Below are 25935 nucleotides of genomic sequence, written 5' to 3'. Positions count from 1 at the left end.
TGTCACTGCTTCAGGCAGCAACCAGATGGTCTGGGGTCTGAGTCCCAGGGATGCCATACACTTAGATTTGCCTGGCAATACAAAGATCTTATTATTTGCTTCTTGACCAGACTGCTCGGTTGAGAATTACTAAGTCACAAGCTGTTGCCTTTTTGGCAAGCAGAAAGTGCAGGAGAGAAAGTAAAGCAAATTGGCGTGTTTCTCTCCTGTATGTCACTCGTTTAAATCACAACCAAATATGGTAATACAACAGGAGCAATACAGGAGTTCTAATCTGCATACCAATTCCTACAGAACTCAAGTTCACCTTTGTGTATCCTTCCCCTATATTAAGAGCCTCAAAAAAATTGAATTATAAATACAATGCAGAGCAACACACACAAAATGTCGGAGGAACTCAGCAGGTCAGGCAGTGTCTATGGAGAGAAATAAAGAGCCAGCGTTTCAGATTGACACCCTTTATTAGGACTGGAGAAGAAGCGGGCAGAAGCCAGCTTCTGCTCACCTGCCTATCTTCTCCCTCCATTGCTCCCTCTTCCTTCCCTTTCTCCTGTGGTCCACCGTCCTCTCCTATCAGATTCCTATTTCTTCAGCCCTTTACCTTTTCCACCTATCTCACACACACACACCTACCTTCCTCCTCTTCACCTAGTTTCATCTTACAGCTTGTACTCCTCCTCCTCTTCCTACCTTCTCAGTCTGGCTTCTTCCCCCTTCCTTTCCTGTCCCGATGAAGGGTCTCGGACCCAGAAGGTCAGCTCTTTATCCCCCTCCATGGATGCTGCCTGATCTGCAGAGTTCCTCCAGCTTTTTGTGTGTGAGCCGAAATTATATTTTGAAGGGACTCACACAGACTGGGGTCTTGCTTGGTTGCAGTGGACGTCCGTGGTCGAGCCCCTACCTCAGGACTGGAAAGGAAGGGGGGAAATGCCAGCGTAAGAAGGTGGGGGCAGGGGAAGGAGTTCAAGCTAGATGGTGATAGGTGAATCTAGGTGGGGGAATGAAGTAAGAAGCTTTATATTTTTCAGCACTCCCTGTTTTTCTTGTACCTTACTTTTACTTTAAACAGTGGTAAAATAGGTTTAGCATTGCTTCGGCTCATTGCAACAGCATGAAGGAATCATTACTTTCTTGGCAAAGAATGGAGCGAAGTTCAAAGTCTGTGGCCATGCCCTCTTTTCACCTGGTGTGGCCCATCAACAAGTGCACAACTGGATTCCCACGGAAACCCACCAGTGCAAAACCCATTTACTTCTAAACACAAAATAATCTGCAGATGCTGTTGTCAAAGGAACACTCACAATGCACTGGAGGAACTCAGCAGGTCAGTCAGCATCAGTTGAAAAGATTAGTCGACGTTTCGGTCCTGACGAAGGGTTTCGGCCCGAAACGTTGACTAATCTTTTCAACTGATGCTGACTGACCTGCTGAGTTCCTCCAGCGCATTGTGAGTGTTCCGTTTACTTCTGCCGGAAACAGGTGAATGTCCCATTCTATTAGTCAGCTGTGATTTTATCTTCGTGCCAGCCACTGCTGGAGCTCAAATCCCAAGTGCACAGAATCAAACAGTTGCTTTATTTTCCTCCCGTTACCAAAGACAAAACAATATTGATATCCACTAACTCTGTTATAAGAGTAACGAGTAAGTAGAGGCATATAGAGCAATGAGTAATAGGGTGGAAGGTAATCAAAGGGAGTTTAGTGACACTGTTCAACTGTGACTCTGATGGCCAGGTATTTATATAGTGATTTTATTTATTTTATTTAGAGATACGGTGTGGAATAGGCCCTTCCGGCCCAAGGAGCCCAGCAACCCATCTATTTAACCCCGGCCTCGCCACAAGGACAATTTACAATGACCAGTTAACCTACCAACCGGTACAGCTTTGTACTGTGGCGGGGAACCGGAACACCCAGGGGAAACCCATGCAGTCACTGGGAGAATGTACAAACTCCTGATAGACAGCACCGGAAATGAACTCCGAACTCCGGTGCCGCAAGCTGTAGTAGTGTCGCGCTAACTCCTACGCGACTGTGGCACCCTCACCGCGATCACAGTACTGTGGCACCCTCACCCACAGTCCTGTGGCACCCTCACCGCGATCGCAGTACTGTGGCACCCTCACCCGCAGTCCTGTGGCACCCTCACCGCGATCACAGTCCTGTGGCACCCTCACCGCGATCACAGTACTGTGGCACCCTCACCGCGATCGCAGTCCTGTGGCACCCTCACCCGCAGTCCTGTGGCACCCTCACCGCGATCACAGTCCTGTGGCACCCTCACCCGCAGTCCTGTGGCACCCTCACCGCGATCACAGTCCTGTGGCACCCTCACCGCGATCGCAGTCCTGTGGCACCCTCACCGCGATCGCAGTACTGTGGCACCCTCACCGCGATCACAGTACTGTGGCACCCTCACCGCGATCGCAGTCCTGTGGCACCCTCACCGCGATCACAGTCCTGTGGCACCCTCACCCGCAGTCCTGTGGCACCCTCACCGTGATCGCAGTACTGTGGCACCCTCACCGCGATCGCAGTCCTGTGGCACCCTCACCGCGATCACAGTCCTGTGGCACCCTCACCCGCAGTCCTGTGGCACCCTCACCGCGATCACAGTCCTGTGGCACCCTCACCGCGATCGCAGTACTGTGGCACCCTCACCGCGATCGCAGTCCTGTGGCACCCTCACCGCGATCACAGTCCTGTGGCACCCTCACCCGCAGTCCTGTGGCACCCTCACCGCGATCGCAGTCCTGTGGCACCCTCACCGCGATCACAGTCCTGTGGCACCCTCACCCGCAGTCCTGTGGCACCCTCACCGCGATCGCAGTACTGTGGCACCCTCACCGCGATCGCAGTCCTGTGGCACCCTCACCGCGATCGCAGTACTGTGGCACCCTCACCGCGATCGCAGTACTGTGGCACCCTCACCGCGATCACAGTCCTGTGGCACCCTCACCGTGATCACAGTACTGTGGCACCCTCACTGTGATCACAGTCCTGTGGCACCCTCACCGCGATCGCAGTCCTGTGGCACCCTCACCGCGATCACAGTCCTGTGGCACCCTCACCGCGATCGCAGTCCTGTGGCACCCTCACCGCGATCGCAGTCCTGTGGCACCCTCACCCGCAGTCCTGTGGCACCCTCACCGCGATCACAGTACTGTGGCACCCTCACCGCGATCGCAGTACTGTGGCACCCTCACCCGCAGTCCTGTGGCACCCTCACCGTGATCGCAGTACTGTGGCACCCTCACCGTGATCACAGTACTGTGGCACCCTCACCGTGATCACAGTACTGTGGCAACTGTGATCAGGTAGCTACGAACATATTGTGCTCTTTTCTTATTCCAACATTGCTTTAATTGGTTTATGTGCTTTTTTTTAAATGATTTTTCTTTTACTCACAAATTAACTTTTTCATGTTTTCTTGCTTAAGTTTGTATTTACATTACTGTTGCTATTATGATCAGTGAGATTCACTGGTCAGGGGTCGTAAGTGCAACAGAAAAGTCGTTTTAAAAACATGTTGTCATTCTGCTGTGCGATATCAAATCAGTTGTGTCACACACCATTCCCCTTCAGAGAAAGGGAACTGCTAAAAAAGCCACTCTGTAATTGGCTGCTATGAAAGATGAGACGCCTTTTCTATAACTCTCATAACAACTAGAAGATTCCTTTCTGTTTCTATTAATGAGATATACAATACTAGTAGTCCAATCTATTTGGTCCATTACCTTTTACTAGGAACCTAGCCATGAGACCATAGACACAGGAGCAGAAGTGAACCATGTGGCCCATTCAGTGTGCTCTGCCATTTCATCATGGCTGATTTATTTTCCCCCTCAATCCTATTCTCCGCCTTCTCCCCACAACCTTTTGATGTCCTGGCAAATCAGGAACCTATCAACCTCCACCTTAAATATATCCAACGACTTGGCCTCCACCAGTGGCTGCAGCAATGAATTCCATAGATTCGCCACACATTGTCTGAAGAAATTCCTCCTCATCTCTGTTCTAAATGAGCATTCCCCCTACTCTGAGGCCATGCTCTCTCATCCAAGACTCACCCACTATATGAAACATCCTTTCCACATTCTTTTTGCCTAGGGACTGTACCTCCTCCTAGAGATGCTGCCTGGCCTGCTGCGTTCACCAGCAACTTTGATGTGTGTTGCTTGAATTTCCAGAATCTGCAGAATTCCTCGTGTTTGCCTTTTAATACTCGATAGGTTTCAATGAGATCCCTCTTCATTCTTCTAAACTCCAGCGACAACAATCCCAGAGCCAACAAATGTTCCTCAAACATTAACCCTTTAATTTCCAGAGTCATTCTCATGATCCTCCTTGGGACTCTTTCCAATGCCAGCACATCTTTTCTTAGCCATGCCAAATGTAGGCAGGGTTTGTTACAACCTTCTAACTTTCCTCCAACCTTTGCTAAGAACACTGTAATCTCAACCAAGGTGATTAAGCATTTGATCTGCTTTCTAGATGCTCCATTACTCATTGAAAGCACAGACCATTGGTTACCAGAATCCATTAATAACTGGTCAGTTGTGACTCTGCAGGCATTGAAGACATGGATGGAAAATTAAATAGTAACCATAGTTCTCCTAGAATATTCTTCACAGGTGTTTTATTGAGTTAGTGATAACAGCACAGAACAGGCCCTTCCGGCCCAACGCCACACTGCCCAGCAACCTATCTATTTAACCCTAGCCTAATCACGGGACGTGTGGCGCATGGCCAAGTAGTTGGGGCGTTGGGCTCACGATCTGAAGGTCGTGGGTTCGAGTCTCGGCCAAGGCAGCATGTTGTGTCTTTGAGAAAGGCACTTAACCACACAGTGCTCCAGTCCACCCAGCTGAAAATGGGTACCAGCAAATGCTGGGGGTTAAACTCGCGATAGATTGGCGTGCTATCCGGGGGGGAGTCTCAAACTCTCAGTCACTTCACGCTGCAGAAACCGGCATAAGCACTGGCCTGATGGGCCACGAGGCTTGGGACAGACTTTAACTTTAAAACTTTTTAATCACGGGACAATTTACAATCAACATTTAACTTACTAACCAGTATGTCTTTGAACTATGGGTGGAAACCCACATGGAGAACATACAATCTCTTCTGTTTCTCTAGTTTGTGGTACAAACTCCTTGTAGATGGCTCCAGAATTGAACTTCAAAAGTCCAGAGCACCCTGGGCTGTAACAGTGTCACACTAACTGCTAAGCTACAGTGGCACCCATTACTGCGATGCTAAATTTCAATTCAGAACAAAGATAAGTGGAGAAGATATAAATATCAGAGCACAAAAGGTAAGGAAAGGTTGGTGGTAGTTCTCCAAGGCCTCAGGAGTTTGAAGAAAATTATGTCTATCTGTAAAGCTCAGCAGGATTTGATCCAAAATATTGCTTGCATATCTATAAATCAAAACTATTGTGTATACACAGAAGTTCTTCATCTCATAACAAATTTGAAAGTTATTCTCTGTTTAAATTAGCATAATGACGGTTAAAAAATGCTAAGCACATACAATTTTTAAGTGTTGCTCGTACCATGCACTTTGTTAGAATACATTATCTGTTAGATTATGATTTTATTCTAAGCATTACATTGCTAAATTATTTAAACCTGTTATGTTACTTAAAATCAACTTGATTGCTAAGTATTTTATCACTTACATGCCTTTCTTTACTTGCTCCTATCATCCAACATGGGTTCTGTTCATAAAGTTATTTTTACGTTCATATCTTTTTTTAAGATGAAAAAGGAATAAGCAGAGATATCTTTGACTGACTTAATTGGGAGGTAGTATGAAGATAGTTTAGCAAAGGTAGTCCATGAGCAATATGGTTCTTCTAAGTAGTGAAGTAATCTCCACTTTGTTCAGCAGACCTGAGAATGATGCGAGTGGTAAGAACTCAGAAATATTTATGAAGAAACACAGTTTCAATCAATATTTGGTGTTGTTTTAGTTAATCAAGAACAAGGGCTAATTTCAGACATGATGAGGACACCCTCACAGTGGAGGAGCAACACCTTATATTCTGTCTGGGTAGTCTCCAACCTGATGACAAGAATATTGATTTCTCCTTCCAGTAATTTTTATTTCCCTCCCCCTTGCCCTTTTCCTCTATTACCCAATCTGGCCTCTTGCCTCTTCTCATCTGCCTATCACTTTCCCCTGGATCCTCTCCTCCTTTCCTGTCTCCTATGGTCCACTCTCCTCTCCTATCAGTTTCCTTCTTCTCCAGTCCTTGACATTTCACTCTCAGCTGGCTTCACCTTTCACCTTCCAGCTAACCTCCTTCCCCTTCCTCCCCCGCCCCAGCATCTTTTTATTCTGGCATCTTCCCTCTTCTTTCTCTGTCCTGAAGAAGGGTCTCAGCATGAAACATCGACTATCTATCCATTTCCATCGATGCTGCCTGACATGCTGAGTTCCTCCAGCATTTTGTGTGTGTTGTGTTGAGGTGATGTGGGTCTGCATTTTTCCACCAAAATAAGCACCACATTCCCTCAAAGACGCCGCAGGCAGTTGCTCCATGTAGGCCAGGCACAGTAAGAAAAAGGCAAAATTAAAAGGCCGGACCTGAAAGTTCCATTTCAGAAAATTCATGGAAACCTGTGATAGATCTCCTTCCCAATTGCATTCCTTTACATTCTTTTACTGGAAAGCAAGTGTAAGAGAGGGAATAGTACTTGCCGCTGGCACATTAACAACTCCCAGTTGAGCAGAACATAAATGGAGGCTTGGAGTCTAAGAGGTTTATGGAGCTGCAATCTGCCAAAGGAACCCAGGTGATGGAGAGAAAGATTGCGGGTCAATTTATGACTGGCACTGATGTGAAGTATGCAATAGCAGTGTTTATTGGAAATATTTTATTCATTTGGAATAACAGGCCAATTTGTAGACCCCTTAAAGGGCTAAGAGTAATGTGTTTGTAGCATCTAAAATCTAGCACACTGTTGCACAACATAAATTAACCCACAGGCTGGAAATAGCCTGTTGGATCTTTGCATTCGGCCCTCAATGCACTTTTTAATTATTCCAAAGGGTCAGCTCATGAGTGGTCTCCAGAGGCCAGGCAGGACGTTTCATCCGGCCCGCGATGTGCTCTATTGTTATTCACTAGAGCCGGCTCACCAGTCCTCCCAATCGCTCAGGCGGGAGATGAAAACTCCAACCAGATGTGGCACACAGTAAGCTCCGTCTGCACGCACGGTGAGTGTCCACTATTAGAATACCCTTCAAATTGCTGTTGTCCTGGGCCATGCGGGGCTGTTACTGCCACTGAACACATCTTACGTTCACCCGCAGCGGCTGAACAAGAGTAGGTTGCTATCCCATAGATCCAGCAAGGTGGGCACCAGTACATACACATATCTGGAGGAAAAAAAGACCATTTATCATTACAATAGAAGGAAATGGGCTCCCAATTTACACAACTAATTACGCTGCCAACGCTATCACATAATTGAGAGCTATGTTGTTAATTTGACCACAACTTCAGTGAATTGATGCCCAGCACCTGAATGAACAATACATGGTTTAAAAATGTTTCAAACACAGGTAAATTATGATCCATCTCCCTAATCATCTCAAAATATCCAAGCAAGTAAGTTATCCTATCATGTATTTGCTTCCTATTATTTTACAGCATGGAATAGGCCTTTGCGGCCCTTCAAGCCACACTGCCCAGCAACCCCCGATTTTTTAAACCTAGCCTAATCATGGGGCAATTAACCTACCAGCTGCTAGGTCTTTGGATTGTGGGCAGAAAGCGAGGCATCCGGACGAAACCCACACAGTGACAGGGAGAACGTGCAAACTCCTTACAGACAGCGGCAGGAATTGAACCCAGGTCGCCTGTACTGTAAAGTGTTGTGCTAACCACTATGCTACTGTGCTGCCTACGTTAATTTATGTTGTTTTATGATCATTGTGAATTACTGCCAGCTATACCAGAAAGCATTTATGTACTTTCTTGAGTCGAAAATGCCTTTGATAGACCACAATATTTTGCACAACAGTCTCTATAATAGAAATAGGGCTAGAAACACAACAAGTTTTTTTTTTCAGTGTAATAGAATCGAAAGTCATGTTTTTCTTTTTGGGAGTGAGACGGGATTATGACCATCTTGAAGTGTTTTCATGTAACTCCAGGCAATTGAAACCGCCATGCAAGGTTTGATATCACTGCAGGTCCAGTGCTCTACAGACTACTTCAGAGAGCTTGGACCACAGGGTTCTGGGAGTGAAAATTCTTGCTCACTCCCAGAGCAAAAGATCCTTTCATTATTACTCTGGGCTGGATCTCTGTCCGATGAGTTCCATGATTAGTTTAATTATTATAGCTCCAAACACTACAAAGACAGTATCATTGTCACCACTGACCCTCCAATGTATGTTAATCCCCTGACTACCTGATCCTGCACGACTTCCGTACTGACGTCCCAACCCAATGGGTGATCACCACTGCTTTTCCTTTCACTCAAGCAAAGACTCAGGTCAGCCTCCGAAGTCTCACTCGCCAAACAATGATACGGTCAGACATGGGTTTCAATCCTTCTCCTCCCAAACCCAATCCAACAGCATGGGCCACGATCACTCTCGCACAACACCATCACCCATGCAGGTGACAAGGCTTTAATCCACCCCTTTCCTCAGTTTTACCACCTACCCCCCACACCCCCTAATCTGGCTCTGGTCCAGCTCTTCCCTCCAGCCCTCAAGAAACAAGCACTGATGGCTAATGAGTAACCCTTAGGGCATTTTCTTCTCTTTGAGTTTATGCCAGAGTAGCATTGAAGAGGTAACAAAGTGGATGTGCACACCAGAGATGGTTATACAGCTAGTATTTTGTTTTACTGTTCTCCCATATGCATTCCTTATACAGTACTGTGCAAAAGTTTTGGGCACACACATGCACATACATGTAACGTGGGGCGAAAAGCAAGGAGCATAGGATGTTGGGAATGGGAAGGTGTGGGACAGATGGCAGAGAGGGAGTGCCCGGGCAGGGGGTGGCACAGGTGCAGACACGCCCAGCCCTGAAACACCAAGCAAGCTCATTTGATTCCAAACAGTTGGTTTATTGATCATTACATAACGTCTCTCTGATGCATCTTGCCCCTCCCCTTTCCCTTCCCCTTTTCCCAACCACAAATCCCCACTCTCTTCCCCCTTCCCACTCTCAGTCCACATGAGAGACCCATATCAGAATCAAGTTTATCATCACTCACATATATCATGAAATTTGATTTTTTGCAGCAGCAGCAGCAGTACAGCACAATACATAAAATTGCTTCAGTAATGTGTAAAAGTCTTAGGCACCCTAGGTATATATACAAGTGCCTGAGGCATTTGCACAGTACTGTACTTCACATCAAATATTAGTTTTCTTCAATGTGATTTTTTTTATTAAGTTCTGCAATACACAATCCAGACAACAAATTTGGTAGAAGTCACGTGATTTGTCTTTTATTCTCAGCAACCCCCCCCCCCACACACACACACACACACACACACATTCACACTCACTCACTTCATGCTGAAGTAACTCAACAAATCAGGAGAGGAAATAAACTGTCGATGTTTCATGCCGAACCCCTTTGCCCAAAACATCCACCGGTTTCCTCCCTTCCTTAGATGCTGCCTGACTTGCTGAGCCTCTGCAGTATTTTGACTGCATTTCTCAAGACCTCCAGCATCTGCAGAGTCTCCTGTGTTTATCACACGCACTTTATTATATTGCCCTCATGAAGCAAACGCCATTGAAATAATAGTTCCCATGAAATGATTGCAATACTTCCCTCAATAAACCTGCACCGCTGACATCATTCTCATTACTCCTGGAATATGGTTGTTTTCACATGTCAAGGTCGAGGAGAGAATTCGCACTCAGTGGCAACACTGCCAGCTGATGCCAGAATGAGAATAATGACGTTAAACTGTTCACACAGTGTGTTGAACTTGTATAATTACGAGCAGCAATAAATGCCAGGGAATTATTTCAAATCTGCGGCCAAATCTTGGTGTTTCAGGATGGTTTACATCGTGAATAACAGGATTCATTTGATTCCAACTTAATTAATCTGAATTAATCAGAACAGAAGTTACTGATTAGTCCCTACAGATAATCAGTTTTAACAGCAGGCTAATGCAATGAATGGATGCGTCGTATGAACGAATCATCAGATACCACTTCATTTTTAACATTTTCTATTTGTTTTTTCTAGTTTCCAGCATCCTTTTCTCATGTCATTTAATTTTGAAATTGATCCAACGCAGATAGCGAACTCAGATTGGCTCTTAGGTGTCCCCTGAACTCCAAGATTAGATTACAATTTTGTAATATCTCCTAGATTTCCATTATACTTTGTATGAGCCATCTGAACTTCGATATTGTGTTACTGCTTTGGAATTACTCCCAGGTATCCATTATTTCCGTGTTTACTGATCCCGCCTGAGTTGTAATGTAACCTGTAAGAGAAGATGGACTATAGTCATTACTTCAATTCTAAGCTCTCATCAACACTTGGTTTTCATTGGAAAAGAAGAGAATGTAAAATTTGACCACTCAGCTCTTTAGAATGAAATCTATTAGCAAACAATACCAGGGGCTTCTGGAAAATCTGCTCAAACGGCCACATTAGCTATACTTCATGTACATAAGAACTCTAATTACACTACTGGCTAAATACCACACTAGCAAATTAAACTCCGGCTGTGATTTTTGCTCAAAGTCCTTCCAGCAGATTTTTCAGTAATGGGTCAGTTGTTGCACAGCTGAGGATAATGGAGACATAACACTGTATCAGCTTTTCCATAAATATGCATGGTTTCCATTAGAATGAATGGGAAAACATTAGAATAAGAATGCCCATTCATCGGCATGTACCAAACATACTTTAATAGACTTGCATTTTATAACAAAGTTCTCAATAACCCAGTGCGTTTTACAGCCAAGAGAGGAGCACCGCACTTGCTGAGGTGTTATCACTGCGGGGGAGAAAGGAGCATGGCAGCCAATCTTTACATAGCAAGCTTCAACAGGCAAGCAGCAAGATGATAATGACTAAATAATCTGCTGTACAGTTATGGATTGGAGAATCAAATTTAGCAGTGGGACGTGGACCAGCTGGTAAAATGGGCTGGAAAATGGAATTTTAATGCAGGCAAGTGTGAGGTGTTGCACTTTGAGAGGATAGATCTTACAAGGTGAGATGTGCCGTGCACCTATGCGGATACTGGAGATCCTGAGCCACACACACCATGTGCATTTCAACTATCTGCAGAATCTTTTGAGTTTAGATGTTACAGCACCCACTCAATATGTACCATACAGATGCAGGTCAATGGGACTAGGCAAAATACTGGTTCCAGATGGATTAGATGCGCCAAAGGGACTGTTTCTGTGTTGTGCTGTAGTACTCCATGACTCTATGACTGTAAGTAGAATTGCCATTTTTTACTGAAACCAGAGGTAGACAGTGAATAGAATTTGGGAGGGGTAGTCTCAAGGCTCGAGAACAGACCTTTGCTTTAGCACTGATCAAAATTCCTTGCAGCTCTTTACAGAAATACTGAACATAAAGCAGAGAATTATTGTGGGAGGAAAACAGACCTGTTTTGAAATTTTTGGAGCGTATGGTTATGGGAGCGAGTTATAATTTGGGCTACCAATGCAGATGGGATAAGAAAAGCCCAAAGCCGTCCCCTTCAGTCAGGTGTGGTACCATGCTCAGTGGAATCCATCGTTGGCCAGCCCCGCTGCTTTCTTGTATTTGCACAGTTTGCTGTCTTTTGCACATTGGTTGTTTGTCAGTCTTCGTTTGTGCGTAGTTTCCAAAGATTCTATTGTATCTCTTTGTATTGCAGTGAATGCCCACAAGAAAATGAATATCAGGATAGTCTTTGGTGACCCATACATACTTTGATAATAAACTTACCTCGAACTTTGAACTTTGTTTGGTTGCTCTAGGTTGCGTGCTACTTTAATATGCAAGTTTGAGAGCTTAATGTACTGTGGAGTTCCCAGTTGTGTATGAAAAAGAAACGTAGTGTATTGATCCGAAAAACAATTCTTAAAGTTGTGAACATATCCAACAGTGAATACATAAGCAGGCTACATGATACATTCATGACTCAACGTAAGTAAAGCGATCTGGAACAATAAAAGAATGCAGGATGAACTCAGCAGATTGTGGAGGCTAAAAGTAGAAGTCAAGTTCTTCCAACATTCTGTTTTTTTTTCCTCAGATTCCAGCATCTCCAGTCTCTTTTGCCTTCATAGGTAAAGAGTGGAGACACAGTAAAACCTAGAAAGTGAGTAAAGAGCACTTGAGGCCCTCAGTTGGTCAGGGCCAGTACGATACAGAGTGCAAGCTATTGCCCGTGTAGCAGTCTCACTCTCTTCACACAGCGATGAATCCGAAGGAACGACAGAGAATGATACAGTTTGGAACCAGCCTAGATGAGCTTCTCCTAGATTTTCCTTCTCCCAGATGAGCTGCTAACTTCCGCCGATGAGTCCCTGGTTTAAAGGTGCCAGTAACCCACTTTTGTCCCTTCTCCTGAAAACAGGAACAATTCCGCCAGGCTTAGTGGCAAAGCCTCACGTGAGGACTGGGAGCTGGACTTGGTTGTCAAAGGCTATCTGAGATGTACACCGTTAAAAACATATAATACGTAGTGGGAGCTTATCCCCACTACCTCCCCCGATCATGACAACGTTAAGGAGAGCACATGATCAGGTTTCATAGTCCCAGAACAGTTTAGAGTCTGCCCGTATAAGAGAAACACAAGTCACCAGAAAAGTGGGATGTCACGGTACACATCAGGGCATCAGAGTTTGGAGTTCATTTCCGGCGTTGTCTGTAAGAAGTTTGTACATTCTCCCCCACCAGTTGGTAGGTTAATGGGTCATTTTAAATTATCCCCCATTGTAAATCAGGGGTTGCCAGGCAGCACAGCTCGAAGAGTCAGAAGGGCCTACTCCGTGCTGTATCTCAATAAATAAATTTTAAAAAACGATGTAATTATTTTACCTTAAAAGTTGATTTCGCATTGTAGCAAAACTCAAGAACTCCTTAACTAAAGGAACATTGCAACGAAGTATGTCAATGTTTATATCACTGAAAGAAATTGTTCAATTCATGGTGCAGGTACTAGTTTTTAGTAGCTGTGCTTTAATTCAAAGTTCAAAGTAGATTTATTATCGAAGTACAAAAAAGCCACCACATACAACCCTGAGAGTCATTTTCTTGCAGGAATACGCAGTAAATTCAAGAAACAATAGAATCAATGAAAGACCGCACCAACAGGATGGACAAACAATGTGCACAAGACAACAAACTGTGCAAATACAAAAGAAAAAATAATAATTCTGTAAATAAATAAACAATAAATATTGAGAACATGAGCTAAAGAGTCCTTTAAAGTAAGTCACACATCAAAGTTGGTGGTGAACGCAGCAAGCCAGGCAGCATCTCTAGGAAGAGGTACAGTCGACGTTTCTGGCCGAGACCTTTCGTCAGGACTAACTGAAAGAGCTAGATCACTTTCAAATCTCTTACTAGCTCTCCTTTCAGTTAGTCCTGATGAAGGGTCTCGGCCCGAAACGTCGACTGTACTTCTTCCTAGAGATGCTGCCTGGCCTGCTGTGTTCACCAGCAACTTTGATGTGTGTTGCTTGAATTTCCAGCGTCTGCAGAATTCCTGTTGTTTGTGCTTTAAAGTGAGTCCGTAGGTTGTGGGAACAGTCCAGTGTTGGGTGAGTGAAGTTATCCCCTCTGGTTCAAGAACCTCAGGACTAACACCAGGTTCAGGAACAGTTATTAAACTGTTCCTGAACCTGGTGTTAGTCCTGAGGTTCTTGTACCTTCTTCCTGATGGCAGCAGTGAGAAAGAGCATGGCCTGGGTCGTGGGGTCCTTGATAATGGATGCTGCTTTCCTGCGACAGCGCTCCACGTGCTCAGTGGTGGGGAGAGCTTTACCTGTGATGTGACCGTGATTACTGTAGGAATAATTATTGGAAAAAAGGAAATGATGGCAACAAATACCATTCAGGTTTTGGAAATTTGTCCTTACAGAATTTGAGATGTAGAATAAAACTCACTCTCGTAGATCAGGTGAAAAGAAGTAAAAAAGTCAATGCAAAATATATTTTTTTTGTTCAAGTTTTGTGGATGACACGATTTCACATCAATGAAAATCAGAAAATGTACGGTTTCCTAGGAACGTAACCCTGGTAACATGAGATTTGCCTGTAGAGCAGGTCAGGAAGCCTCAGTAGAAAGAGAAACAAAGTTAACATTTCCAACTGAAGCTCTCCATCAGGTTGAAACTCTCTAGACTGACACACTTGGGACCTGACTGGTGGCAGTCCACAAAAAATGCTGCATCTCAGAGACTGCCTCCGGATCATCTTGCTCTGAGCATGTGAACCGTTTTTTCTTAATTACGGGTTCATTAGGGTTCTATTCCCGAGAGCTGTCAGTGACCCAAAGTTTCCCCAAGACAGAAGGCTGAGATCACCGCCAGCTAAATTTGCGAAAGCTGTGCCTGTAGGTTATTTACGTATAAATTAGTAAAGATATTAGATAATTTCAAATCTAAATTGGATCTTAGAATTAGTTAATTAGTACAAATCTGTACTGTAGATTATAGTTGACCACAAGGGTTGTCAGACTGTCAAACCGTCAAACCAGTGAGTTTCAACCTGCAATAAAGGGTCATTAACCTGACCTGATAACTCTCTCTTTCTCTATCCCCTGATGCTGCTTGACTTGATGAGGGTTTCCAATATTTCTGTTTTTATGAGGGGTGACTTAATAGAGGTGTATATGACACCTCGCACTTGAAATATCATGAGTAATTTTGGCCCCCTTATCTAAGAAAAGATGTGTCAGCATTGGAGAGACTCCAAAGAAGGGTTAGGAGAATGATCCCAAGAATGAAAGAGTTAACATATGAGGAGCATTTGATGGCTCTGGACCTGTACTGGCTACAGTTCAGAAGAATGAGAGGGGATCTCATTGAAACCTATTGAATATTGAAAGGCCTAGATAGAGTCGATGTGAAGATTGGTGCCTAGATAGAGTGGATATTGATGTTTTCTATATGGGGATATTCTAGGACCAAAGGGTGCAGCCTCAGAATAGAAGGACATCCATTTAGAACAGAGATGAGAAAAAAATTCTTCAGGCAAAGAGTGGTTAATCTGTGGAATTCATTGCCACAGATAGCTATGCAGGCCAAGTCACTGGGTATATTTACAGTGAGGCAGAGGTTGCTAGGTTCTTGATTAATCAGGATGTCCAAGGTTACGGAGAGAAAACAGGAGAACAGGCTTGAGAGGGATAATAGATTAGCCATGATAGAATGGCAGAGAAGATCTGATGGGCCGAATGGCCTAATTCTGCTCCTATGTCTTATGATTTTATGGTCTTATAGATACAGGCATAGAAAAAGTGGATAGGGAGAGGCTTTCTCCCAGGGCAGAAGTAGCTAATACAAGCAGGTATAATTTTAAGCTGATTGGAAAGAAGTACAGTATATGCGAGATGTTAGTGATAATTTTTTTACAGAGAATGGTGGGTGCATGGAATTTGCTGCCGGGGTGGTGGTAGAGGCAGGTACATTAGGGCAATTTAGAAATTCTTATATAGGCATTTGGATGATAGAAGAATAGAGAGCGATGTGGGTGGGAAAGGTTTTCTGAACTTAGAGGAGGTTAAAAGGTCAGCACAAAATCTTAGTTTGAAGTGCCTGTACATTTCTGTAATGTCCATTGTTCTATTTTAGATTCATAATATATTCAGATCTTCATTTAAATATCTTGTCATTTGTTGTGTCTTCTGATGCTCTTTAGGGCATATTTCCTCTCATCATCTTAAAATATTCATGGAATATTGTTGAAATTGTTTGCTTTTTGTGCGAAGTCTGATGTCAGACTTATTGATGAAGAGTCTCGGCCTGAAACGTCAATTGTTTATTCATTTTCAGAGAAGCTGCCCAAACTGCTGAGTTCTTCCAGCAATTTGTGTGTGTTACTGTTGCTACAAATTATGTTCACTTGCATCAGACACCATAAGACATGGGAGCAGAATTAGGCCATTCAGCCCCAGTCTGCTCTGCTATTCCATCACGGCTGATCCCGGATCCCACTCAACTCCATACACCTGCCTTCTTGCCATATCCTTTGATGCCCTGACCGATCAGGAGATGATCAACTTCCGCCTTAAAAATACCCAATGACTTGGCCTCCACTGCAGTCGGTGGCACAGCATTCCACAGATTCACTATTCTCTGGCTGAAAAAGTTCCTCCTTACACCTAAAAGGTCACCCCTCAATTTTGAGGCTGTGCCCTCCAGATCTGGATACCCCCGCCATAGGGAACATCCTCTCCACATCCACCTTATCTAGTCCTTTCAACATTCGGTAGGCTTCAATGAGATCAGGTTTCAAGGAGATCCTCATGCATTATTCTAAATTCCAGTGAGTACATGCCCTAAGATTCCAAACACTCCTCATATGTTAACCCCTTCATTCCCAGAATCATTCTCGTGAGCTTCCTCTGGACTTCCTTCGATCACAACACGGCCTTTTTGATTTAGGGGCCCAAAACTGTTGACAATACTCCAAGTGGGGCACTTCTCTGTTTTCGTGGATGGTTGTGAAGATAAAGTATCTCAGGATGTATATTGTATACAAACAACAGGAATTCTGCAGATGCTGGAAATTCAAGCAACACACATCAAAGTTGCTGGTGAACGCAGCAGGCCAGGCAGCATCTCTAGGAAGAGGTACAGTTGACGTTTCAGGCCAAGACCCTTCGTCAGGACTAACTGAAGGAAGAGTTAGTAAGAGATTTGAAAGTGGGAGGGGGAGGGGGAGATCCAAAATGATAGGAGAAGACAGGAGGGGGAGGGAAGGAGCCAAGAGCTGGACAGGTGATTGGCAAAAAGGGAATGAGAGGATCATGGGACAGGAGGTCTCTAACTTCCACTAATGCCCCACCTCCCCCTTGTACCCCATCCATTATTTATTTTTATACACACATTCTTTCTCTCACTCTCCTTTTTCTCCCTCTGTCTCTCTGACTATACCCCTTGCCCATCCTCTGGGTTCCGCCCCCCCCCGTCTTTCCCCCCGAACCTCCTGTCCCATGATCCTTTCATATCCTTTTTGCCAATCACCTGTCCAGCTCTTGGCTCCATCCCTCCCTCTCCTGTCTTCTCCTATCATTTTGGATCTCCCCCTCCCCCTGCCAATTTCAAATCTCTTACTAACTTTTCCTTCAGTTAGTCCTGACGAAGGGTCTCAGCCTGAAACGTTGACTGTACCTCTTCCTAGAGATGCTGCCTGGCCTGCTGCGTTCACCAGCAACTTTGATGTGTGTTGCTTGTATATTGTATACGTTTCTCTGATATTAAACGTACCTTTGAAACCTTTGAAGTTCAGCCCAACTAGTGTCTGAGGCTACGTCCACACTAGACCGGATAATTTTGAAAACGCTGGTTCTGCGTAAAAACGATAGGTGTCCACACCAGGCGTTTTTGAAAATACCTCTGTCCACATTAAAACGGGTACTTGGGCGAATCTCCTCCTACTAGGCATGCGCAGGACACATCTACAGAAAACAACCGAAGAGGAGGTGGTATTCTATTTCCATTCCCACCACGCACTGGTTCGGCCAGGTCGTCTCCAAAACCACAGGCCTTTGCGGTTGATAACGACATTGACATTGTGCAGATCCATTGCACAGCAACTGTGAGCACAAATGACGCCTTTTTGTACGTAGATATGCTGCTTGTGGTGGGAAAATAGCTATGTTTAACTCCAAACAAGCTATTAATGTAGACAATAAAGTAAACAACACACGCATGAAGCTGTCCGCCATTGTTGTTGTGGTGTTGGAGGTTGCATTCAAGAAAACAATGAAATGCCACACTGCCACCACCATCTGTTCCATTACGTCATTTCAGCGTTTTTAAAAATAGCCAGTTACCCCGTACACACTACGCTGGCTATTAGGCATTTTCACATTTATTCACTCTGAAGAGTGTTTCTGAAAAGCTCCATTTTTGGGGAAGGAAAACGCCATTTCAGTGGGTCAAAACGAAGAGAAAAAGCTTCAGTTACAGATTTATCCAGTCTAGTGTGGACGTAGCCTTATAAAGGCTCAGCATTATCTCCTTGCTTTTATATTCTTTTCCTCTTGAATTAAATATCAACATTGCAGTTGCCTTCTTTAGCACAGACAGAGGGGTGTATGGGGTGGTTGGGTCCTGACTGAATATCAGGAAATGCCAATAGCGATTGTGTAGCTTCCACCACAAGAAAATGCACGAGAAAATTAAGGAAATTACTGGAATTAAGAAAACCTCCTCTACAGGATGCACAAGATCAGCAGACGGACCATATTAACAGATCCAGATAAAGCATGTGAGAGGTGGATTCAGTATATAGAACAGCTGTTTGAGGATAATAGAGGGGAACCCCCAGATATTAAACACCCTGATTCTGGCCCACCTATTACCAAAGAAGAAATAACTAAAGCAATGAAACGCATGAAACATGGTAAAGCACTGGACCTGATGAAATTTCAGTGGAAATGATACAAGCCCTAGAAGATTGGCAGATTTGATATTGTGGCCATCACTGAGAGTTGGCTAAAGGATGCATGTCTCCGGGAGCTGAACATCCAAGGATACACGGTGTATCGGAAGGATAGGAAGGTAGGCAGAGGGGGTAGCCTGGCTTTATTGTTAAGAAATAATATTAAATCATTAGAAAGAGGTGACATAGGATCGGGAGATACAGAATCTTTATAGGTTGAGCTAAGAAATCGCAGTGGTAAAAGGACCCTGATGGCAGTTATATACAGGCCTCCAAACAGCTGCAGGGATGTGGACTACAAATTACAACAGGAAATAGAAAAGGCTTGTCAGAAGGGCAGTATTATAATTGTCGGGGATTTTAACATGAGAGTGGATTGGGAAAATCAGGTCGGCACTGGATCTCGAGAGAGAGAATTTGTAGAATGTCTGCGAGATGGCTTTTTAGAACAGCTTGTTGTCGAGCCCACTAGGGGATCGGCTGTACTGGATTGGGTATTGTGTAATGAACCGGAGGTGATTAGAGAGATTGAGGTGAAGGAACCCGTTAGAGACAGTGATCATAACATGATTGAGTTCGCTGTGAAATTAGAAAAAGAGAAGCCGAAATCTGATGTGTGGGTACTTCAGTGGAGTAAAGGAAATTATAGTGGCATGAGAGAGGAACTGACCAAAGTTAACTGGAAAGGGACATTGGCGGGAAGGACAGCAGAGCAGCAGTGGCTGGAGTTTATGCGAGAAGTGAGGAAGGTGCAAGACAGGTATATTCCAAAAAAGAAGAAATTTTCGAATGGAAAAAGGATGCAACCGTGGCTGACAAGAGAAGTCAAAGACAAAGTTAGAGCAAAGGAGAGGGCATACAAGGAAGCAAAAATTAGTGGGAAGACAGAGGATTGGGAAGTTTTTAAAAGCTTACTGAAGGAAACTAAGAAGGTCATTAAGAGGGAAAGATGAACTATGAAAGGAAGTTAGCAAATAATATCAAAGAGGATACTAAAAGCTTTTTCAAGTATATAAACAGTAAAAGACAGGTGAGAGTAGATATAGGACCGATAGAAAACGATGCTGGAGAAATTGTAATGGGAGATAAGGAGATGGCAGAGGAACTGAACGAGTATTTTGCATCAGTCTTCACTGAGGAAGACATCAGCAGTATACCAGACACTCTAGGGTGGCAGGGAAGAGAAGTGTGCGCAGTCACAATTACGACAGAGGAAGTACTCAGGAAGCTGAATAGTCTAAAGGTAGATAAATCTCCCGGACCAGATGGAATGCACCCTCGTGTTCTGAAGGAAGTAGCTGTGGAGATTGCGGAGGCATTAGCGATAATCTTTCAAAAGTCGATAGATTCTGGCATGGTTCCGGAGGACTGGAAGATTGCAAATGTCACTATGCTATTTAAGAAGGGGGCAAGGAAGCAAAAAGGAAATTATAGACCTGTTAGCTTGACATCGGTGGTTGGGAAGTTGTTGGAGTCGATTGTCAAGGTTGAGGTTATGGAGTACCTGGAGGCATATGACAAGATAGGCAGAACTCAGCATGGTTTCCTTAAAGGAAAATCCTGCCTGGCAAACCTATTACAATTTTTTGAGGAAATTACAACTAGGCTAGACAAGGGAGATGCAGTGGATGTTGTATATTTGGATCTTCAGAAGGCCTTTGACAAGATGCCACACATGAGGCTACTTAACAAGCTAAGAGCCCATGGAATTACCGGAAAGTTACATACATGGATAGAGTGTTGGCTGATTGGCAGGAAACAGAGAGTGGGAATAAAGGGATCCTATTCTGGTTGGCTGACAGCTACCAGTGGTGTTGCACAGGGGTCCATGTTGGGGCTGCTTCTTTTTACATTGTACATCAAGGATTTGAATTATGGAATAGATGGCTTTATGGCTAAGTTTGCTGATGATACGAAGATAGGCAGAGGGGCCGGTAGTGCTGAGGAAACAGAGATCTGCAGAGAGACTTGGATAGATTGGAAGAATGGGCAAAGAAGTGGCAAATGAAATACAATGTTGGAAATTGTATGGTTATGCACTTTGGCAGAAGAAATAAACGGGCAGACTATTATTTAAATGGGGAAAGAATTCAAAGTTCTGAGATGCAATGGGACTTGGGAGTCCTCATAGAGGATACCCTTAAAGTTAACCTCCAGGTTGAGTCAGTAGTGAAGAAGGCGAATGCAGTGTAGGCATTCATTTCTGGAGGAATAGAGTTTAGGAGCAGGGATGTGATGTTGAGGGTCTATAAGGCACTGGTGAGACCTCACTTGGAGTACTGTAGGCAGTTTTGGTCTCCTTACTTAAGAAAGGATGTGCTGATGTTGGAGAGGGTACAGAGAAGATTCACTAGAATGATTCCGGGAATGAGAGGGTTAAAATATGAGGAACATTTGTCCGCTCTTGGACTGTATTCCTTGGAATTTAGAAGAATGAGGGGGGACCTCATAGAAACATTTCGAATGTTGAAAGTCAAGGACAGAGTTGATGTGGCAAAGTCGTTTCCCATGGTGGGGGAGTCTAGTACAAGAGGGTATGATTTAAGGATTGAAGGGCGCCCATTCAGAACAGAAATGCAAAGAAATTTTTTTAGCCAGAGGGTGGTGAATCTATGGAATTTGTTGCCACGGGCGGCAGTGGAGGCCAAGTCATTGGGTGTATTTAAGGCAGAGATTGATAGGTATCTGAGTAGCCAGGGCATTAACGGTTATGGTGAGAAGGCAGGGGAGTGGGACTAAATGGGAGAATGGATCAGCTCATGATAAAATGGTAGAGCAGACTCGATTGGCCAAATGGCCAACTTCTGCTCCTTTGTCTTATGGTCTTACGGTCTAAGATCTGGGCATGGATATTCTTTTTGAACTGTTTAATGGCATATATGAATCTGGTGTATTGCCTGACGATCTCTTGAAATCAATATTTATAACTCTGCCAAAAATTCCTGGAACAATAGAACGGTCAGTCTTATGAGTCACATAATAAAAGTTTTGTTGAGAATTGTTCTGAGTCAAATTAAAAACAAATTAAGACCAGAAACTTCTAAACTGCAATATGGGTTTATTGAGGATGGAGGAACTAGGAACGCAATTTTCATGCTATGAATGCTTTCAGAAAGGGCAATTGAATACCAAAATGATGTCTTTTTATGTTTTATTGATTTCACTAAAGTATTCGACAAAGTGCATCATGAAAGATTATTTCAAATTCTCGCTAAACATTGACGGAAGGGACCAACAGCTGCTTCAAAATTTATATAGGAATCAAACGGTGGCGGTAAAAATTGATGATAATATAAGCAGTTGGACTAAAATTCAAAGAGGAGATAAACAGGGATGCATTGCCTCACCGGCATTATTTAATAACTATAGTGAAATGATTCTCAGAAAAATAGAAGACCTAGATGGGATAAAAATTGGAGGTGTTAATATCAGCAATATAAGATATGCAGACAATACCACCCTAATAGCAAGTGCTGCAGAAGACCTACAAATCCTCCTAGACAAAGTAGTGCAAACAAGTGCAGATTTTGGTCTCACTGTCAACTGTAAAAAAACCAAATGTATGGTAATATCAAAACAGCAGGATACTCCCAACTGCCAATTGTACATCGGTAACCAAGAGATTGAACAAAAGACCAGCTTTAATTACCTTGGTAGCTTTATATCACAAGATGCAAGAAGTAAAGTAGAAATAAAAAGAAGAATTGCCATTGCCAAAGCCAATTTCCAAAAAATGAAACCCACTTTTACCAACATTTCTATAACAACAAGGCTTAGGCTACTAAAATGTTACATCCGGTCAATCTTGCTGTATGCTTCCGAAACATGAACTATAACACCAGAACTCCAAAGAAACTTAGAAGCAACAGAAATGTGGTTTCTTAGAAGAATGCTGAAAATATCATATAGAGATAGGGTAACTAATGAGACAGTACTCCAATGTGCCCATACAGAAAGATCTTTAATGAGAACATTAAATGAGAGGAAACTTAAATTCCCGGGCCATGTCATCAGAAAGGGAGAAATAGAAGTCATAGTCATAGTCATAGTCATACTTTATTGATCCCGAGGGAAATTGGTTTTCATTACAGTTGCACCATAAATAATAAATAGTAATAGAACCGTAAATAGTTAAATAGTAATATGTAAATTATGCCAGTAAATTATGAAATAAGTCCAGGAACAGCCTATTGGCTCAGGGTGTCTGACCCTCCAAGGGAGGAGTTGTAAAGTCTGATGGCCACAGGCAGGAATGACTTCCTATGACGCTCTGTGCTGCATCTCGGTGGAATGAGTCTCTGGCTGAATGTACTCCTGTGCCCAACCAGTACATTATGTAGTGGATGGGAGACATTGTCCAAGATGGCATGCAACTTGGACAGCATCCTCTTTTCAGACACCACCATCAGAGAGTCCAGTTCCATCCCCGCAACATCACTGGCCTTACGAATGAGTTTGTTGATTCTGTTGGTGTCTGCTACCCTCAGCCTGCTGCCCCAGCACACAACAGCAAACATGATAGCACTGGCCACCACAGACTCGTAGAACATCCTCAGCATCGTCCAGCAGATGTTAAAGGACATCTGCCTTACATGCCTTACATGCCTTACATTACAAGGCCGTATGCCTGGGAAACGCAGAAGGGGAAGGCAAAGAAGAGAATATATGGACACTGTGAAAGAACTAACAGATCTAAATGTGCGAGATGTCATTGATGCTGCGTGGGATTGTTCGATGTGGAAAGCCATGATCGCCCAAGCGCGTAATGCGCAAGCACGTGAAGAAGAAGAAGCACAGACTGAACCCATGAATTAATCTTCTAAGAGTCTTGCACAAGGACTTCTAAGTTCCTTTGCACCTCTGATGTCTGGATTTTCTCCCTAATTAGATAATAGTTGCTCTATTGTTTCTTTTACTAAAATGCATTATCATACATTTCCCAACACTATATTCCATCTGCCACTTTTTTGCCCATTCTTCCAATATGTCTAAGTCCTACTGCAATCACTTTGCTTCCTCAGCACTACATACCCCTCCATCTATATTCATATCATCTGTAAATTTTACCACAAAACCATTAATTCAATTATGACAAACAACGTGAAAAGCAGCAGTCCCAATACTGACCCCTGAGGAACACCACTAGTCACCAGCAGCCAACCAGAAAAGGCCCTTTTATTCCCACTCGCTACCTACTGCCTGTCAGCCATTACACTAACCATGTCAGTATCTTACCTGTAACGCCATAGGATTTTATCTTGTTAAGCAGCCTCATTTGTGGCACCTTATCAAGCACCTTCTGGTAATCCAAGTAACTGACATCCACTGCCTCTCCCTTGTCCACCCTGCTTGTTACTTCCTCGAAGAACTCTAACAGATTTGTTAGGCAAGATTTCCCTTTACAGAAACCATGCTGACTTTGGCTTATTTTGTCATTAGTCTCCAAGTACCTTGAAACCTCATCCTTAATAACGGACTCCAACACTTTTCCAACTACTGTGGCCTACAATTTCCTTTCTTTTGCCTTCCTCGCATCTTGAAGAGTGGAGTGACATTTGCAATCTTCCAGTTCTCTGGGGCCATGCCAGAATCAAGTGATTCTTGAAAGATCATGACCAATGAATCTGTTATCTCCTCAGCAACCTCTCTAAGGACTCTGGGATGTAATCCATCTGGTCATGGTGATTTATCCACCTTAAAACCTTTGAGTTTGCCTAGCACTTTTTCCTTTGTAATAGCAATGGCACTCACTCCTGCTCCTTGACACTCACGGACATCTGGCACACTGTTAGTGTCTTCCACAGTAAAGACAAATGCAAAGTACACATTAAGTTCATCTGCCATTTCTTTATCCTCCATTACTACCTCACCAGCATCATTGTCCAGTGGTCCAATATTAACTCCCACCTCCCTTTTACTCTTTAAATAACTGGAAAAACTTTTAGTATCCTGCTCTATATTGTTGACTAGTTTGCTCTCATATTTCATCTTTTCCTTTCTTATAGCTTTTTTAGTTGTATTTTATTGGATTTTAAACGCTTCCCAGTCGTCCAACTTCCCACTCACTTTTGCTACCTTATATGCCCTTTCATTGCCTTTTATGTAATCCTTGACTTCTCTTGTCACTACGGTTACCTACCTCTACCATTTGAGAACTTCTTCCTCTGTGGGACGTATCTATCCTGCGCCTTGTGAACTATTCCCAGAAACCTCAGCCATCTCTGATCTGCCATCAATCCACCTGGACAAGCTCCTCTCTCATGCCTCGGTAATTCCCTTTATTCCATTCTGATACTGATACATGTGACTTGTGCTTCTCCCTCTCAAACTGCAGTATGAATTCAATCATAGTATGATCACTGCCCCCAAAGGGTTCCTTTATGTTAAGATCCCTAATAAGATCTGGGTTATTCCACAACACCCAATCTAAGTTAGCCTTTCCCTGAGTGGGCTCAAGTACAAGCTGCTCTAAAAAGCCATCTCATAGACACTCCACGAATTCGCTCTCTTGCAATCCAATACTAACCTGATTTTCCCAATCCCCTTGCATTTGAAGTCCTCCATTACAATTGTATCATTACGCTTATTACGTGCCTTTTCCAGCTCCCTTTGCAATTTCAACTTCACATCTTGACTACTATTTGGAGGCCTAAATATAATTCCCATAATGCTTTTTTTTACCCTTGCAGTTCCTTAACTTTACCCACAAGGATTCAACATTCTCTGACTCTGTCACCTCTTTCTGAAGATGTAATTTCATTGCTTACCAATAGAGCCACAGCATCGCCTATGCTGCCCTGCGTGTCCTTTCGATACAAAGAATATTCTTTGATGTTAAGCATACAACTTTGGCCTTCTTTCAGCCACAACTCAGTGATGCCCACAAGGTCATACCGACCAATCTCTAATTGTGCCACGAGTTCATCCACCTTGTTCCGAATGCTACACGCAGTTAAGTACAACACCTTCAGTCCTGCATTCTTCACCCTTTTGAATTTTACCTCTGTGATATAATTTAACTCTTTGCTCTGTCTGAATTTGTACACAATCACTGGCTTGTCCTTCCTTACATTCGTGTTACATGCATCATCTACTTGTAAGCCTGTTAGCTCAACCTCAGCTCTATCATACTCCATCTCTCAGCCTCATTATTTCAAACCACTCCCAACAGCTCCAGTAAACCTGCCCACAAGAATATAGGACCCCTTGGATTCAAGTGCAACCCGTCCCTTTTGTACAGGTCACACCTGCCCCAGAAGAGGTCCCAGTTATCCAGAAATCTGAATCCCTGCCCCCTGCTCCA

The 25935-nt window shown here is 43.7% G+C and overlaps 1 protein-coding gene across 9 annotated transcripts in view; it reads left to right on the top strand.

Annotated features, from left to right (window-relative positions):
- Positions 1-25935, top strand: part of celf4 (CUGBP, Elav-like family member 4) — a 1378019-nt gene that overhangs the window by 1250469 nt on the left and 101615 nt on the right. For 5 of the 9 annotated variants that reach the window (XR_010017340.1, XM_063042773.1, XM_063042774.1 and 2 more), the window contains exon 9: positions 7060-7227. The exons of the other annotated variants lie outside the window; for them this stretch is intronic. Coding sequence is in view for 4 of the 5 variants with exons in the window: in XM_063042773.1 (XP_062898843.1) it covers positions 7060-7227 (168 nt within the window). In the remaining variant the exon portion in view is untranslated. The remainder of the gene's footprint in view (positions 1-7059; positions 7228-25935) is intronic. 9 annotated transcript variants of the gene reach the window in all.

The sequence above is a fragment of the Mobula hypostoma genome, chromosome 3, assembly GCF_963921235.1.
Source record: "Mobula hypostoma chromosome 3, sMobHyp1.1, whole genome shotgun sequence".
Classification (NCBI taxonomy): Eukaryota; Metazoa; Chordata; class Chondrichthyes; order Myliobatiformes; family Myliobatidae; genus Mobula; species Mobula hypostoma.
This window is presented reverse-complemented; position numbering and strand designations above follow the sequence as displayed.